General features: G+C 54.4%; 3 protein-coding genes across 3 annotated transcripts; all 3 read right to left on the reverse strand.

Moving 5' to 3' along the window:
- Positions 1-674: 674 nt before the first annotated feature.
- On the reverse strand, positions 675-1776 carry VTJ83DRAFT_5162 (uncharacterized protein; the record flags this gene model as incomplete). The annotated part of the gene is made up of 2 exons (XM_071011732.1): positions 675-1056; positions 1172-1776. The coding sequence occupies 2 exons, from the start codon at positions 1774-1776 to the stop codon at positions 675-677; spliced, it is 987 nt and encodes a 328-aa protein (XP_070866612.1).
- A 3444-nt stretch (positions 1777-5220) lies between these two features.
- On the reverse strand, positions 5221-5692 carry VTJ83DRAFT_5163 (uncharacterized protein; the record flags this gene model as incomplete). Its single annotated transcript, XM_071011733.1, has 2 exons — positions 5221-5275; positions 5406-5692. 2 exons carry the CDS (start codon positions 5690-5692, stop codon positions 5221-5223), a joined length of 342 nt encoding a protein of 113 aa, XP_070866613.1.
- Positions 5693-6486: 794 nt separating this feature from the next.
- On the reverse strand, positions 6487-14973 carry VTJ83DRAFT_5164 (uncharacterized protein; the record flags this gene model as incomplete). The annotated part of the gene is made up of 2 exons (XM_071011734.1): positions 6487-14860; positions 14933-14973. 2 exons carry the CDS (start codon positions 14971-14973, stop codon positions 6487-6489), a joined length of 8415 nt encoding a protein of 2804 aa, XP_070866614.1.
- Between the last annotated feature and the right edge of the window lie 2227 nt (positions 14974-17200).

A 17200-nucleotide genomic window follows, 5' to 3' on the forward strand; every position in this document is an offset into this window, starting at 1 on the left:
GACATTCTCTCGAGGCGGGGTTTCCACAGCCAGCGAACCTGAAACACGACGGATTTTGCACTTGGGGGGGAAGTGTGAGTGCGTATGGGTACAAGGCATGACGAGTGTGTTGCACTTCTCCGATATAGGACGATGTGCGAAAGCTCAAAGCGACGCAAACTATGTAGAGATGGGCCGGGCCAGGAGGGTGAGGGTAAGCAGAGAGCGATGGAAAGATATATGATATGAGCGCGCAACATACATAGGATGAGCATCTGGATCCGAAGTTGGCCTTTCTCTCATCTCCTATGGTATATCACGCCACGTAGGTGGACTTTTCTGTCTCCCTCATAGGGATGGAATTAGGGTATCTTCTGGCAATGCCGCCTCTTTGTATGTCTGGAAAAAAAAAAAGAAAAAAACAGGAAAAAGGAGATATGTACAGATGCCAGCAGCAGCTTGTGCGGTGGGCTTGCCGGCGAACCCTTTCCTCTCCTGCACGTCACCCGTCATTCTCTCTCTCCTTCTCCCGGCGGGATCAACCAAACCCAGTTGGTGGTGCTGCTATTCAAATCATGGAACAACGAAGAAGCAAGAAGAAACCGTGCCCTCCTCGAGCATCTGGTGGTATCAGGCGTCATGAACAACGAAGACAAGAAACTCCGCTACCAACTCAACCGCCCCCTTGACCTCACTCAAAACCTCGGCACGGCCCCCTTCTCCTGAATCGCCACCCTCTTCCGATGCAGCTCCCTGAAGTTATACCTCTCATACGTGCCGAAGCCGTACGCTGCGAGGCCCAGCACGAGCCAGAGGCTGGTGATGGCCAAGCCCCAGGGGGCGATCATGAGCTCGACACCGGGAAGCACAAACGCGACGGTGCCGTTCTTGAGCTTTTCAAGCTCCGCCTCGATGGCGAGCTCGGCCTGGCGGAAGCTGCTCATGAAGACCTGGGTCGAAAACTCGCCGACGACGAAGGCGGCTTCGTTGGACGAAACGTTGGTGGAGACGACAAGGCCGTTGTTGTTGATGGCTTTGAGGGTGACGACGGGCATGATGAAGGATTGAAGGATGCCGCTGGAAAGGGGGAGGGGAGGGGGCGGGCACGATGTTAGCCAGGTTCGGCGCACGAGATGAGAGAGGTGCTTGTGGCTGCAGCAGGGACGGGGAGGGGACGGGAATGGGGGCTTACGGTGTCATGTCGGGGGTCATGCGGTCCTTGTCCACCTGACCGACGAACATGTACGAGCGCAGCAGGCGGAGGTCGGCCCGCGGCTGGTCTTCGGGGGCTTGCCGCGCCTGAAGGCCGGCGATGGTCTGCTGCTTGACCTCGGAGACGCTGGCGCCGTTGTACGAGAGCTCAACCTCGATCTTCTCCTGGGGAATGCCGAGGAACTGGTCGCGCGGCTCGCTGAGCTGGTACAGACGCAGGTCGGCCTCGAAGAAGCCCGTCACGTTGTTGAGGATGGGCAGGTTGTAGCAGACGCAGGCGCCCGACGGGTTCGAGGCGACCTCGAGAGAGCGGAGGGCATCCTGGCAGGCGCGGTCAGCGGCGTCGTTCCAGACGGCCATGTCGAGGGTGCCGTCGGGGTTGAGGCCGGGCGTGCCCGTGCCTTGAGATTGCCGTGCTTCCAAGTATCCCTGCGACCGAAGGATCACCTTGGCCGCCTCTTTGAGTTGCCGCTCCTGGGCTCCGCTGTCGCGCTTGCTCAGGTTCTCCTTGAGCATGCTCACGAGGCTGTCGGCCTGAGCCCCCATAGCCAGGGCGGCGACGACCAATGTCCTTGTCCACCGCATCTTGTATGTTCCTTGTGAGCCTGGTGTCACCTCGTTGTTCCTCCTCGTCCTCTACTGAAAAAACAACTCCCTCCTCCGTTCCGGCGCGTCGTTGATGTCGTCACGGCGGAAGTCGGTTCCCAGAGACCAGTCACTGGTTCGGCAGGCGTTGTGGTGTCGTGTCGATGACGGGCCTAAAAGAGTGAATTCGAAGAGAAAAAAAAGAACGAAAAGCGGGACCCGCCCGGGGTTGTCGAAAGTTCGGGGAGGACGCGTCGTAGGCTCCTGGGCCTCGGGTCGACGGTGGTGGCGATGATGACGGACGAAGTTGGGTGGTAAACACCACGCGGCGGCGGTGGCCAAGATCGCTCACGAAGAGAAAGGAGAGGAAAGGCCCCCGGGACCAAGCAAGACGTGTGTGATTAAAGAGGGACTAAGCGAAAGGACACAGACTGCTGAGACCACAGCTGGATGCGAGGTCGATCAGGACAGATCCGAGACCTGGCTCGGGAGGATGGTGGGAAGGGGGTATGTAGATGGTAGAGGTAGGGTTATGGGAGGGAGAAACACCAGAAAGGGGACGGCCTAGGGTATATCTTTGCGAAAGGGGGGCGAGGCTCGGGCGGCGGATGGGCATGGCGTCTCTTGGGTGGAGCACGCCGAAGGCCGGGAGGACTGGGTTGCCCAATCGCATTCCGCCGTGAGCTCAAGGCGAGCCGGTGAAGCTCAGACAGTCATGGCTAATGTGCGGTTGCAGAGTGGTACCACGGGCCACCCACGGCGACCAGGGTGGTGAGGCTTGGAAGAGGTAAGTCTCGGCATGTCGTTGACGTTGCTCCCAGGGGGAGGGAGGGGGAAAGCAAGAGGGCGCTTGATGAGGGTTTTGGGGGTCTCGTCATACGAGAAGCAGGAAAATGGCCAGAGAAGAGAGGGTTGAAGCAGGCATGGAATGGATAGGCTGGCTGTCGCATCGTCTCTCGACAATGTCAGATCGACGTCTGCGAAGAAGCCATGATGTAACGGCGACCCGGGGTCTGCGGCACAATCATTGGCCCACGGGGGTAGAGGAGGGGGCAGAGGTGGGGAAGGCCAAGAAAGGGGCCGTCCGGGGTGGGCCGGCGACCGAACCAAACCCTGGTGGCCCCGCTCTGCTTTGGGGGGGGTTTTCCGACCAATGGCATGTCATGCTCGACAACCCTTTGGGATTTTGAAACACGCCGACTCGCGCTGAGGAAACATGGGCGACACAAGAAGGAGAACAAGAGAAGCTGTGCGGTGAGAAGAAAAAAAAAAAAAAACCTGGACAGAAACAAAACAAGTAAGGAGATGAAAAAAGGTAATGTCATCTCCTCAATGTTTTCTTTTTTTGGTTGTTTCTTTTTCCTGGCTGCCAGTTTGGCCACGGATCTGTCTTCCTTCATTCGGCGCCAAAAGAAGCAGCATCGGTGTCAGGTTTGTCAGGTTTGTCGGAGCAAAATCGCCTGGGCGCCAATGTAGCCAATCGGCGAGTCGAAGACCACGCTTTGGAAGAACTGAAAGGCGTCGGCAGCGCTTACTGTGTACATAGTGTAAAGGCGGGTCCATGAGCAGGCGTCCAGCTCCATCCTCTCCCGAGCTTTCCATGTGCCCCCGCGGCCCGCTCGTACACACCAACCACAACCATCCCGTGGAACCCGGTCATCATCCCCCAGACCTGTCGCTGGCGCAGTGACAGGCACCGGCCGCAGGCCCGGGACCCGGCCCACGCCGCATCCGTCACAACCCCATATTTCCACGGCCGGCCGCCACGGTTTCCCGCCGCGAGCCGGAGGCACAGCAAATCTTATTCGGGTGGACTTGTTCAGACAGCGCTCGCTACACATCCATCGGGCCGTGCTCCTTTGTTCCATCATCGCGCACAAACCGTGAATTAGCCCTTCGTATGTTCCTTCGATAGGCGCATCCTCGCTTCTGTATCTGAGGTTGAATGCATCCGCTTCTATCCGAATCTATCTCGATGCCTGGGGAAGGCAATGGATGGGACACTCGGTGTGCAGCCGTCTTCCGTAGGATTGTGGATATAAGAACAGGGTAACTACCTACATAGGTAGATGGTTTCATTGTACAATCGCCGCAACGGCATGATGCGATGTGAGATTGTTACAATATGTTTTCCGTTTAGCAGATTCTCTGAATTCTTGACATCATGTCTAGCGACACAGCACCTAGACAAAAGCTGTGGGCCATCGTCTCGCTCAACAAATGGCAACCTCATTCATGGTTGAGAAAACTCATCGGGCTAAGTGACGAGCATATTATTATATATTAGTATTCGATAGTAGGCCAGCAGGGGAAACGAGCAAGGCGTATAGTAGATCAGACCTCCATACATGTCACTGCGACGCACGCCTCCCCACCGTTTACGACCTCCTATCCACTAATACGTTAACTCTTCAACCTTTCAACCGACCGCTGCAAATTCTCCTTCGCCCTCCCCTCCCACTGCCCCCCTCCCGGCCTCCGACAAATAAATCCACTCCCTCTCCAAAACAGACCCCTCAAGCACTGCCCTCCTGCCCCCCCTCCACCCCTCCTCGCCGATAAACCCATACTCCTCCTCCCTCACCTTGCTCCCATACTCATCAAACCTCCCCTCCTCGGCAGCCAACATGCTCAAGTCCATGTACAAACAACAACCTCGCATCTCCCCGCCTCAGCGCCCTCAACGTCCCCGGGCACCTCGTGCATCCGTCCGATGTTGATTTGATCGGCATCCTCCAGCTCCTCCGGGCGACTAGTCTGCCTCGTTCGGGCTCGAGGAATCACGCCTTGTTCACCGTATTATCCGGTCTCACATGCAGGGTCAAGTGCATCAGCGCCTGGGAAAAAGTCAGTGTACATTCGCGGCGGACGCATCGCTCTCGGCGTCAGCAGAGCCGCTATTGATCAAGTTTGAAAAATACCGGCTCGGCGATGAACACATGGCTGAGTAGGCCAACAACACGGACGGTGGCAAACTTTGACATGCCCCAAGTGCTTTCTCCATAGCGCCATCGTCACAGTACCGAAGGTCTTCCGAGATCCTCGCGTCGTAAAGCTTAACGTGCGTGGGGGATAGATTATGATGCATCACTGCCCCGCATCCGTGTAGTTAGACGCATCCTCCGTTTGCAAGGGACCTACAGTTGTGCCATTCATCATTCGTGTATTTGTGGTATCAAACTATGTTCCCCAAGTGCTCCTGATGCTCACACACTCTCCCGGTAAACTCCAGCTCCATGATGCGCAGCTTGTCCCATTCGACTCGCTACCTCCAGGTCTCGAGACAGGGAGGGATTTGCGCACGTTTCACCATCGACAAAGAGAACCTCATCGACGATGCAGATCATTCGCAATCCCGAAGCGAGCAAGAGCGTGTCCCGGTAAAGCTGCGCAATGTCCACCTCTCGTTCCAGACGACGAAGACAGCTGGCACGGATGCCAGGCTCAAAAGTCCTCAATCTTGTACACCTCGTACGCTGGCTCCTCGTACGGATGCGCCCTGAGCGTTCCACCCAGTTAGTACTGCCCACCTCTCGCCATACACCTTTCAAGGCATGTACGGTACCCACGCCCGGCCAGGGAGGTGGGTGTTGGGTATTCGGGGCTGCAAGTCCAACAGGTCAACTCACTTCTTCAACGCCTCAACCGCCTTCCGCGCCACATCCTCCCCGACGCAAAGCGTCTCAACCCTCGCCTCCTCGACATACTCCAGCTCGCCGACCTTGCCAATGTGGGGGTTGGCGGCGTCGCCGGGGCGGAATTGGCCTTTGCCGAAAACGGTGAAGCAACATTCGGTATAGTTGCCGGCCCCAGGATAACGGCCGGCGCCGGCGGCAAAGATGGCGGCTTTGCACGCCTCGAGGGCGGAGGGCGGGACGTTGAAGACGAGCTTGTATTTGGTGAGGGCGGAGGCCATTGTCGTCGGATGGTGGGTTGTTCTTGTGGGCTGATGACGGAAGAGATTGAGAAGGTTTGGTCGAGTCCAGCCGGCGCGTGGTGGAGTAAAGCCGGAAAAAGGGCGGGGTGGAATCGGGAGGAAGGCCGGAGGTGGAGATGCCATGCGGAGAAGTCGGCTGAGGGGGTAGGCAGCCTTGAACCTAGCCCACTCGGTCTCTCCACCACCGGGCCGTGCTTGTGTAACTGACGTTGCTAGTCATATCCTCCTCGTCTTTGACGGAATCCAGGTGCACGTTACTACATATGCTGGACACCTTCTCTTTTTCTCGCGCAAGCGGATGGAGAGAAGGTCAACGGTGGGTATCTGAACAAGGAATGTTTCATTTTACGAATTGCACTTTAGAGAATATTGAGCCATGAGATCCTTCATGACATAATCATAGTAAGGAACGTTGTCCTGCAGGGTATTGGCGTTATACACTTGCCCTCCCCATTGCCATCCATAAGAACCTGTGATCCATCAAACCCAATCCCACCACAGTTGAGAATAATCAAAGGAATGCAGGTAGCAGCACTACCGATCTCAGATGACAATTACAACCCGTACCATTAAGAAGCCTTCGGCTATAAAACTCAGACAAGAGGTATTAGGAAAAAAAAAAACATGACTCTTCCACAAGGTCCTCGTCATCTCCCCCCATCGTAATTACCAAACCCTAAACAGCTTCAACCTGGCAGACCCAACCGTCGCGATGCGGAGTCGGTCCTAAAGGTCGTGCTGTTCTTAGGCGTATTAATGGTTGCTATAGTCACCTAAACACAAGCGGTACTAGTACTAGTCCGGATGCTGCTAGTAAAGGTGCTGGTGGGCCTGGTAAGTGTTGTCAGAGTAGTCTGGGCGACAACACAGTCCGTAGAGCTGCTGCTAGTAGTGGTAGGTGCAGCACAGTCCGTAGAGCTGCTGCTGAGGCTGCTGCTAGTTGTCGGTGCCGCGCAGTCAGTTGAAGTACTACTAGTTGAGGTACTTGTAGGCTTGATGCTGCTGGTAATAGTAGGCACAGCACAGTCCGTCGAAGTGCTGCTGGAGCTAACAGGCTTGGTAGGCCTGCTGATGCTCGTCGAGCGGCTGGATATACTGGTGCTGGAGCTAGCAGGTCGGGTGCTGCTAGCAGTAGTAGGCACCGCACAATCCGTGGAAGTGCTGCTTGCCAAGGTACTGCTAGTAGGAACCGGCTTAGTACTGCGTGTTGTAACCGGCTTAGAGCTGCTTGTAGTAATTGGCTTGTTGCTGCTTGTAGTTACCGGCTTGTGGCTGCTAGTACTAACCGGCTTGGTGCTGCTAGTAGTAACAGGCTTAGTACTACTTGTAGTAAGCGGCTTAACGCTACTAGACGTTGGCTTGTAGCTACTAGTAGTAACCGGCTTGTTGCTGCTGGTAGTAACTGGCTTGTAGCTGCTGGTAACCGGCTTAGCACTACTTGTAGTAACCGGCTTGGTACTGCTGCTCTTAGTAACGGGCTTGGTACTGCTAGGAGTAACGGGCTTGTTGCTGCTAGTAGTAACCGGCTTAGCACTGCTTGTAGTAACCGGCTTGGTGCTGCTGCTCTTAGTAACCGGCTTGGTACTACTAGTAGTAACTGGCTTGTTGCTGCTCGTAGTTACTGGCTTGTAGCTACTAGTAGTAACCGGCTTGGTGCTGCTTATAGTAACCGGTCTAACGCTGCTAGACGAGGTTGGTACTTCACAGTCCGTAGAGGTAGTACTACTGCTAATAGGCCTAGTCCTGCTCGTTGTAATAGGCTTAGTACTGCTAGTAACAGGCTTATTACTGCTTGTAGTAACCGGCTTAGCACTGCTCGTAGTAACGGGTTTGTTGCTGCTAGTAGTAACCGGCTTAGCACTGCTTGTAGTAACCGGCTTGGTACTGCTGCTCTTAGTAACCGGCTTAGTACTGCGAGTAGTAACGGGCTTGTTGCTGCTAGTAGTAACCGGCTTAGCACTGCTTGTAGTAACCGGCTTGGTACTGCTGCTCTTAGTAACCGGCTTGGTACTGCGAGTAGTAACGGGCTTGTTGCTGCTAGTAGTAACCAGCTTGGTGCTGCTGCTAGTAACCGGCCTAATACTAGTAGACGTAGTTGGTACTTCACAGTCTGTAGAAGTGCTGCTAGAAGTAAGAGGCTTAGCACTACTAGTAGTAACCGGCTTAACACTGCTGGTGCTAACCGGCTTGTTGCTGCTCGTAGTAACAGGCTTAGAGCTGCTCGTAGTCACCGGCTTGTAGCTGCTCGTAGTAACCGGCTTGTTACTGCTAGTAGTAACGGGCTTGTTGCTGCTCGTAGTCACCGGCTTGTAGCTGCTCGTAGTAACGGGCTTAGAGCTGCTCGTAGTAACGGGCTTGTTGCTGCTCGTAGTCACCGGCTTGTTACTGCTAGTAGTAACGGGCTTAGAGCTGCTCGTAGTCACCGGCTTGTAGCTGCTCGTAGTAACAGGCTTGTAGCTGCTCGTAGTAACGGGCTTAGAGGTACTAGTAGTCACCGGCCTAATACTACTAAACGTAGTTGGTACTTCGCAGTCTGTAGAAGTGCTGCTACTGTTGACAGGCTTGTTGCTGCTCGTAGTAACTGGCTTAGCGCTGCTTGTAGTAACAGGCTTGTTGCTGCTGGTAGTAACCGCCTTGGTACTGCTCGAAGTTACAGGCTTAGTACTGCTGCTCTTAGTAACCGGCTTAGTGCTGCTCGTCGTAGTAACCGGCTTAGTACTACTAGTTACCGGCTTATTACTACTAGTAGTCACTGGCTTAACGCTGCTGCTGCTAACAGGCTTGTTGCTGCTTGTAGTTACTGGCTTGTTGCTACTCGTAGTTACCGGCTTAGTGCTACTACTCGAAGTTACCGGCTTGTTGCTGCTCGTAGTTACCGGCCTAGCGCTACTAGAAGTAGTAGGTACCTCGCAGTCTGTTGAAGTACTGCCTGCTAAAGTACTGCTGGTACTAACTGGCCTGTTGCTGCTTGTCGTTACAGGCTTGTTACTGCTCGTAGTCACCGGCTTAGTACTGCTCCTCGTAGTCACAGGCTTAGTGCTGCTTGTAACCGGCTTGGTGCTGCTCCTCGTAGTCACAGGCTTGTTGCTGCTCGTAGTCTCAGGCTTAGCACTGCTAGTAGTCTCAGGCTTGTTGCTGCTCGTAGTCACCGGCTTGTTGCTGCTCGTAGTTACAGGCTTAGTACTGCTCGTAGTTACAGGCTTGGTGCTGCTCGTAGTTACAGGCTTAGTGTTGCTTGTTACCGACTTAGTGCTACTCCTCGTAGTCACCGGCTTGGTGCTGCTCGTAGTTACCGGCTTGTTGCTGCTCGTAGTTACAGGCTTGGTGCTGCTCGTAGTTACCGGCTTAGTGCTGCTTCTTGAAGTTACCGGCTTGTTGCTGCTCGTAGTCACCGGCTTGGTGCTGCTCGTAGTTACCGGCTTGTTGCTGCTCGTAGTTACAGGCTTGTTGCTGCTCGTAGTTACCGGCTTAGTGCTGCTTCTTGAAGTTACCGGCTTGTTGCTGCTCGTAGTCACCAGCTTAGTACTACTCGTAGTCACCGGCTTGGTGCTGCTCGTAGTTACCGGCTTAGCGCTACTAGAAGTAGTTGGCACCTCGCAGTCTGTCGAAGTACTACCCGCTAAAGTACTGCTCGTAGTAACAGGCTTGGTGCTGCTCGTCGTAGTTACAGGCTTAGTACTGCTCGTAGTAACAGGCTTGGTGCTGCTCCTTGTAGTCACCGGCTTGTTGCTGCTCGTAGTAACAGGCTTAGTACTACTCCTCGTAGTCACCGGCTTGTTGCTGCTCGTAGTAACAGGCTTGTTGCTGCTCGTAGTAACAGGCTTAGTACTGCTGCTGGTAGTAACAGGCTTAGTACTACTCCTCGTAGTAACAGGCTTGTTGCTGCTCGTAGAAACAGGCTTAGTGCTGCTCCTCGTAGTAACAGGTTTGGTGCTGCTCGTAGAAACAGGCTTAGTGCTGCTCCTCGTAGTCACCGGCTTGTTGCTGCTCGTAGAAACAGGCTTGGTGCTGCTCCTTGTAGTCACCGGCTTGTTGCTGCTCGTAGTAACAGGCTTGTTGCTGCTTGTAGAAACAGGCTTAGTGCTGCTCCTTGTAGTAACAGGTTTGGTGCTGCTCGTAGAAACAGGTTTGGTGCTGCTCGTAGAAACAGGTTTGGTGCTGCTCCTCGTAGTAACAGGTTTAGTGCTGCTCGTAGAAACAGGCTTAGTGCTGCTCCTTGTAGTCACCGGCTTGTTGCTGCTCGTAGTAACAGGCTTGTTGCTGCTCGTAGTTACCAGCCTAGTGCTACTCGTAGTCACCGGCTTATTGCTGCTCGTAGTTACCGGCTTAGCGCTACTCGAAGTAGTTGGCACCTCACAGTCTGTCGAAGTACTACCCGCTAAAGTACTGCTCGTACTAACAGGCTTGTTGCTACTTGTAGTAATTGGCTTGGTGCTGCTCGTAGTCACCGGCTTAGTGCTGCTCTTCGTAGTCACAGGCCTGGTGCTGCTTGTAACCGGCTTATTGCTGCTCGTAGTCACCGGCTTAGTACTGCTCCTCGTAGACACAGGCTTAGTGCTGCTCGTAGTTACAGGCTTGGTGCTGCTTGTAACTGGCTTGGTGCTGCTCCTCGTAGTCACAGGCTTGTTGCTGCTCGTAGTCACCGGCTTAGTACTGCTGCTCCTTGTAGTCACCGGCTTGCTGCTGCTCGTAGTAACAGGCTTAGTACTACTCCTCGTAGTTACAGGCTTGTTGCTGCTCGTAGTTACCGGCCTAGTGCTACTCGTAGTAACAGGCTTAGTACTGCTGCTCCTTGTAGTCACCGGCTTGCTGCTGCTCGTAGTAACAGGCTTAGTACTACTCCTCGTAGTTACAGGCTTGTTGCTGCTCGTAGTTACCGGCCTAGTGCTACTCGTAGTCACCGGCTTATTGCTGCTCGTAGTTACCGGCTTAGCGCTACTAGAAGTAGTTGGCACCTCGCAGTCTGTCGAAGTACTACCCGCTAAAGTACTGCTCGTCGTTACAGGCTTGGTGCTGCTCGTTGTAGTAACAGGCTTAGTACTACTCCTCGTAGTAACAGGCTTGTTGCTGCTCGTAGTAACCGGCTTGTTGCTGCTTGTAGTAACAGGCTTAGTACTGCTGCTCCTTGTAGTCACCGGCTTGTTGCTGCTCGTAGTAACAGGCTTAGTGCTACTCCTCGTAGTTACCGGCTTGGTGCTGCTCGTAGTTACCGGCTTGTTGCTGCTCGTAGTTACAGGCTTGGTGCTGCTCGTAGTTACCGGCTTAGTGCTGCTTCTTGAAGTTACCGGCTTGTTGCTGCTCGTAGTCACCGGCTTGGTGCTGCTCGTAGTTACCGGCTTGTTGCTGCTCGTAGTTACAGGCTTGGCGCTGCTTGTAACTGGCTTGGTGCTGCTCCTCGTAGTCACAGGCTTGTTGCTGCTCGTAGTCACCGGCTTAGTACTACTCGTAGTCACCGGCTTGGTGCTGCTCGTAGTTACCGGCTTAGCGCTACTAGAAGTAGTTGGCACCTCGCAGTCTGTCAAAGTACTACCCGCTAAAGTACTGCTCGTACTAACAGGCTTGGTACTGCTCGTCGTAGTTACAGGCTTGTTGCTGCTCGTAGTCACCGGCTTGGTGCTGCTCCTCGTAGTCACCGGCTTATTGCTGCTCGTAGTCACAGGCTTGTTGCTGCTCGTAGTAACAGGCTTAGTACTGCTGCTCCTTGTAGTCACCGGCTTGCTGCTGCTCGTAGTAACAGGCTTAGTACTACTCCTCGTAGTTACAGGCTTGTTGCTGCTCGTAGTTACCGGCCTAGTGCTACTCGTAGTAACAGGCTTAGTACTGCTGCTCCTTGTAGTCACCGGCTTGCTGCTGCTCGTAGTAACAGGCTTAGTACTACTCCTCGTAGTTACAGGCTTGTTGCTGCTCGTAGTTACCGGCCTAGTGCTACTCGTAGTCACCGGCTTATTGCTGCTCGTAGTTACCGGCTTAGCGCTACTAGAAGTAGTTGGCACCTCGCAGTCTGTCGAAGTACTACCCGCTAAAGTACTGCTCGTACTAACAGGCTTGTTGCTACTTGTAGTAACTGGCTTGGTGCTGCTCGTAGTCACCAGCTTAGTGCTGCTCCTCGTAGTTACAGGCTTGTTGCTGCTGGTAGTTACAGGCTTAGTGCTGCTTGTAACCGGCTTATTGCTGCTCGTAGTCACCGACTTAGTACTGCTCCTCGTAGACACAGGCTTAGTGCTGCTCCTCGTAGTTACAGGCCTGGTGCTGCTTGTAACCGGCTTATTGCTGCTCGTAGTCACCGGCTTAGTACTACTCCTTGTAGTTACGGGCTTGGTACTACTAGTACTACTCAGGCCAGTAGGCTTAGTGCTAATAACACTTGTCGAGGTACTATACCTGCTGCTACTAGAGCTAGCTGAGTTGCTAGACCGAGTACTAGTTAGGCTACTAGACCTGCTGGTACTACCCTGGGAACTAATAGGCCTATTGGTACTAGTATTGCTGACGCTGCTGCTAGAGCTGACTGGTCTAGTGCTGCTAGATGCAGTAGGCACCTCGCAGTCAGTAGAAGTACTGCTTGCCAAGGTACTACTAGCTTTAAAGCTGCTAGTACTAACAGGCCTCGTGCTGCTAGTAGTTGCAGGCTTGTTGCTGCTGGTAGTAACAGGCTTGTTGCTGCTGGTAGTAACAGGCTTGTTGCTGCTAGTAGTAACAGGCTTGTTGCTGCTGGTAGTAACAGGCTTGTTGCTGCTAGTATTAATAATAGTCGAGCTGGTCTTGCCAGTCGAGCTAGCCTTGCCAGTTGAGCTAGTCTTAGCGGTCGAGCTAGCCTTGCTAGTCGAGCTCTGGCTAACAGGCTTGTTGGTGCTGGTATTGATACTAGTAGTCTTGCTAGTCGAGGTTGCCTTGCCAGTCGAGCTAGTCTTTCTAGTCGTAGTAGCCTTGCCAGTCGAGCTAGTCTTTCTAGTTGTAGTAGCCTTGCCAGTCGACCTCGTCGTTTTAGCCGAGCTGGTGCTGACAGGCTTCAGAGTAGTCGTCGTCGTCGTCGGTGCACAGTCTGTAGAACTACTGCTAGGTGTAACAGGCTTGTTGGTGCTCGTGTTGATAATAGTAACCCTGCTAGACGAGCTGCTCGTCTTACTAGTCGAGCTAGTCTTCCTAGTCGTAGTGGCCTTGCCAGTCGAGCTAGTCTTCCTAGTCGAGGTAGCCTTGCCAGTCGAGCTAGTTCTAGCAGTCGAGCTCTGGCTAACAGGCTTGTTGGTGCTAGTATTAATAATAGTCGAGCTGGTCTTTCTAGTCGTAGTGGCCTTGCCAGTCGAGCTAGTCTTTCTAGTCGAGGTAGCCTTGCCAGTCGAGCTACTTCTAGCAGTCGAGCTCTGGCTAACAGGCCTGTTGGTGCTAGTATTAATAATAGTCGAGCTGGTCTTGCCAGTCGAGGTAGCCTTGCCAGTCGAGCTAGTCTTCCTAGTCGTAGTAGCCTTGCCAGTCGAGCTAGTCTTTCTAGTCGTAGTAGCCTTGCCAGTCGAGCTAGTCTTCCTAGTCGTAGTAGCCTTGCCAGTCGAGCTAGTCTTCCTAGTCGTAGTAGCCTTGCCAGTCGAGCTAGTCTTTCTAGTCGTAGTAGCCTTGCCAGTCGAGCTAGTCTTTCTAGTCGTGGTAGCCTTGCCAGTCGAGCTAGTCTTTCTAGTCGTGGTAGCCTTGCCAGTCGAGCTAGTCTTCCTAGTCGTAGTAGCCTTGCCAGTCGAGCTAGTCTTTCTAGTCGTGGTAGCCTTGCCAGTCGAGCTAGTCTTTCTAGTCGTGGTAGCCTTGCCAGTCGAGCTAGTTCTAGCAGTCGAGCTCTGGCTAACAGGCTTGTTGGTGCTGGTATTAACGATCGAACTCTTGCCTGTCGAGCTAGCCTTTCCGGTAGAGCTAGTCTTAGGCGTGCTCGTCGTTTTAGCTGAGCTGGTGCTAACAGGCCTCAGGGTAGTCGTCGTCGTCGGTGCACAGTCCGTCGAGGTACTGCTTGTCTTAGGCGTACTTGTCGTCTTAAGCGTGCTGCTGCTGACAGGCTTATTTGTACTAGTATTAATAATGCTCGTCTTGCTCGTAGAGGTAGGCCTATTAGTTGAGCTAGCCTTCCTGGTGCTGGTGCTCGTCGTCCTCCTCGAGCTAGTACTCGTCGTCCTCTTAGTACTGCTGCTGACAGGCTTATTCGTACTAGTATTGATAATGCTCGTCCTGCTCGTAGAGGTAGGCCTATTAGTTGAGCTAGTCTTCCTGGAGCTAGTGCTTGTAGCCTTCCTGGTGCTGGTGCTCGTCGTCCTCCTCGAGCTGGTGCTAATAGGCTTCAGAGAAGTTGTTGTCGTCGGTGCACAATCCGTCGAAGTACTACTAGTTTTGCGCGTGCTCGTCCTCTTGGTCGAGCTGGTCTTCTTGGTCGAGCTGGTCTTCTTGGTCGAGCTGGCCCTGGCGGTGCTGGTTGCCCTCTTGGTGGAGCTGGTTTTCCTGGCGGTGGAGGTGATCTTCCTGGTTGTCTTTCCCTCATTATCCGAGCCGCTAGAGGTACTCGAGGTGCTAGAAGAGCCACGCTTGTCCGAGTTGCTAGAAGTACTTTTCCCCGAGCTTGAACTCTTTTTGCGCTTACTACCGCTCCTGCCCGCGACGTCCCTCATTGCTCTTCTAAGCAGTCGAGCCTTGTTGCTGTTTTTCTTCTTTTCACGGTCCTTCTCCAAGTCGGCATCGTCCGCGTCACTCGAGGTCGAGGAACCACCATCCTTTGGCTTCTTAGTGCTGGTAGCCTTCGGAGTGCTCGTAGCCTTCGGGGTGCTCGTAGGCTTCGGAGTGGTGGTAATCTGCGGAGTGCTCGTAGTCTCCGTAGTGCAGGTGTCTGTGCTCGACGTCTCCGTCGACGTCTCGCCGCCGCAGTTCGTCTCCGTCACAACCACCCAGCTGGTCTTGCACCCGATGCCATCGCACCCTTTTTTGCAGGGGAAGTCCACCCGCTTCGTCTTGACGGGGTTGGGGCAGCCACAGGCCTGTGTGACGGTGCTCACCACCGTTTCCTGAGGCACCTGGCACGTGTGGCATATCGTGCCGGTCGAGGTGATGGTTGGGCAGTTCGAAGGTACGGATGAACGCCCGCCAAAGTTGCGCTCATCGACCTTGGCGGCCACGGGCGCGATCCTATGGAGAGCTTTGTCAGTGACAGGGGACCAGAAGAAAGGGTTTACACCAAAGACATGGCCAAACACTTACGCCGCGGCGCCCACGGCCAGGAGGACCGCCAGCGAATGCATCTGGAACCCAACACGTGCTGTATCGATACCTAACAAAATGTATCGAGCGAGCGAGTGAGTTGGGATGGCGAAGCACGAACTAGACAGCTCGACGGGTTGGGTAGGACAGCCATCTTATCCCAAGTCTCGACAATCCCGCGTGGCTCCCTGGGGGGGTCAGCTCCTTCTGCGATTTGCCCGCTACGGCTTCTTTTCCTGAATCAGCTCAACAGCTCATAGCTTGTCATGCCTAGCGGGATGCTAGGGTTGCTATCCAAGCGGCATGCCGCCTCCCGGGGCAAGACGTACAGGTTGAGCGTTGACGGCACTACACATCGCGCCGGTGCATCAGTTGCAGTGGGGTCCGCACCTCCACCCATGGGACGTGGTAGCCGTTGACGTCTCGTATCGAGATGCGCCACACGTGTTGGAATGGGCCGTAGGCCAGGCCGTAGGCCCCCTGGCATTAGGATTTCGCATTGCATGGCGACAGCGCGAGGGTTTGCCTTCCTAGGTCGTTGGTAGGTGATGTTGCCGGGATTGGCATGGCGGGAGGATGATCTGCGCTCGGTCGGATCTCCGGGACCAGTCGGGCCGTATTGAGCGCTCTATCGGCTTCCGGGATGACTAAGGCACCGTTCTTTGGAGGCCCGGCTTGAGAGCCAGCGAGAAGCTACGATGCGTGCCAAGCTCGCTCTTTGACAGCTCCGGCGACCTGACTTGGGTCGTGGTGGTGGTCGTCGTCGTCGTTGTCGTGGTCATGGTCGTGGCCATGGTCGTGGTCGTGGTCGTCGTTATCCTCGTCGTCGCCCTCGTCCTGCTTCTCCAGCTCCACCTCGGCCGCAACCACGTCCGATCCAGCCGGAAAGCTCAACAACACGACCGAAAGGGTTTGCGGAGGGAAATCCAGCCATGACAAACGCCGCGGCCGACCGTGGCCTCGTTAGCCATCCGATGCCAGGGATGCTCTCATTGTCGAGATGCTTTCTCAATGACTCGGAGTGATTATGATATCGTCGTTGGGTATCATAGCACGGGCCATTCTCCCCGGGGACCCGGGCGCAATTCTTTACGGACTAACTACCTGATGGTGACACTCAAGCCCCCGTGTAACCAAGGCCGGTTTGATTCCCTCCAGTCGGATCTACGACCTGTTTCTTTTTTTTTTTTCTTCAATGTTTCCTTGGGTCTTGTTTTGCTTCTTTGCGACGCAACACACTCAACATCGCAGGGCGCCATGGCGCCGGGCCGAGCGCCATCCGTGAATGACAATCCATGCCCGACGGCTCGCGACCCTGCCTTCACAGGAACTCCAGTCAGGTTTTTGTGGAGCCGCAGCACGTCGCCGGGCTCGGGGCCATGCGAGTCTTGCTCAGGTACCGTGTGGAGACTGTTAGGGGGATTGCAAAGGCTCCTTTTCGTTCAGAGGGGACCTCGTCTCATCTTGCACCTCGAGCTGTTTATGCATTTGATGATGAACGTCCGAAGGTTTCCCGAGAAATAACGCAGCCAGGTCCTGCCTGCGTTGGGGGTTTCTTTCTGAGCCTTCACCGGGTGCTATTGTGTGCGCCTTTGCCTGGCAACAACACGTTGGAAGCAATAAAAGCTCTGAGGTGGTGCTATTTTTGGGTTCCAGCTCCGAAGTGTGAAACAGGCCGCTCCACTCGCCATGCGTAGTCCAGGTGGTCAATCGACGCTACACGGTACCTAGTTGGTGTACCTAGGTACCTGGTACTACCGGGTGGAGCATGCTAGCCGAGACAGCGGGAGGGTGTAAATCCCGTTGACGCTGCTCCATGGTGAGTATGGCGCAATAGCCTCTCTCTCTCTCCCTTTCTCTGCCCTTGACTCGAAACTTACACGTGGCAATAACTACTACTTCTACTACTACTCATGAATCTTGGTCCCATAGGTGCTCTTTCTGGTGTGTATTGTGTTTTTCTATGTATGTATATGCGTGTGTGCGTATGTATGTGAGAGAGACTCTCTGTGTGTGTGTGTGTGTGTGTGTGTGTGTGTGTGTGTGCCCGACCGGACATGAGCATGAGGAATTCAAATTCGAATGAGGTTTGGCGAGGAGAACATCTCGCCCCGAGATTCATCACTTCACCGTGGAAACCGCGAGCTGGAATGAAGGGTGCTTGCTCGCAAGCGGTGAGCGCCCATGTCCAGGCTTGGGACTTGGGCTGGTGGCGCGCTGCTCTGATACCTAGCAGAGGTGGTAGCAAGAGGGATGAGCGGCACCTAT

The sequence above is a fragment of the Remersonia thermophila genome, chromosome 4 (genome assembly GCF_042764415.1).
Source record: "Remersonia thermophila strain ATCC 22073 chromosome 4, whole genome shotgun sequence".
Taxonomy (NCBI): Eukaryota; Fungi; Ascomycota; class Sordariomycetes; order Sordariales; family Chaetomiaceae; genus Remersonia; species Remersonia thermophila.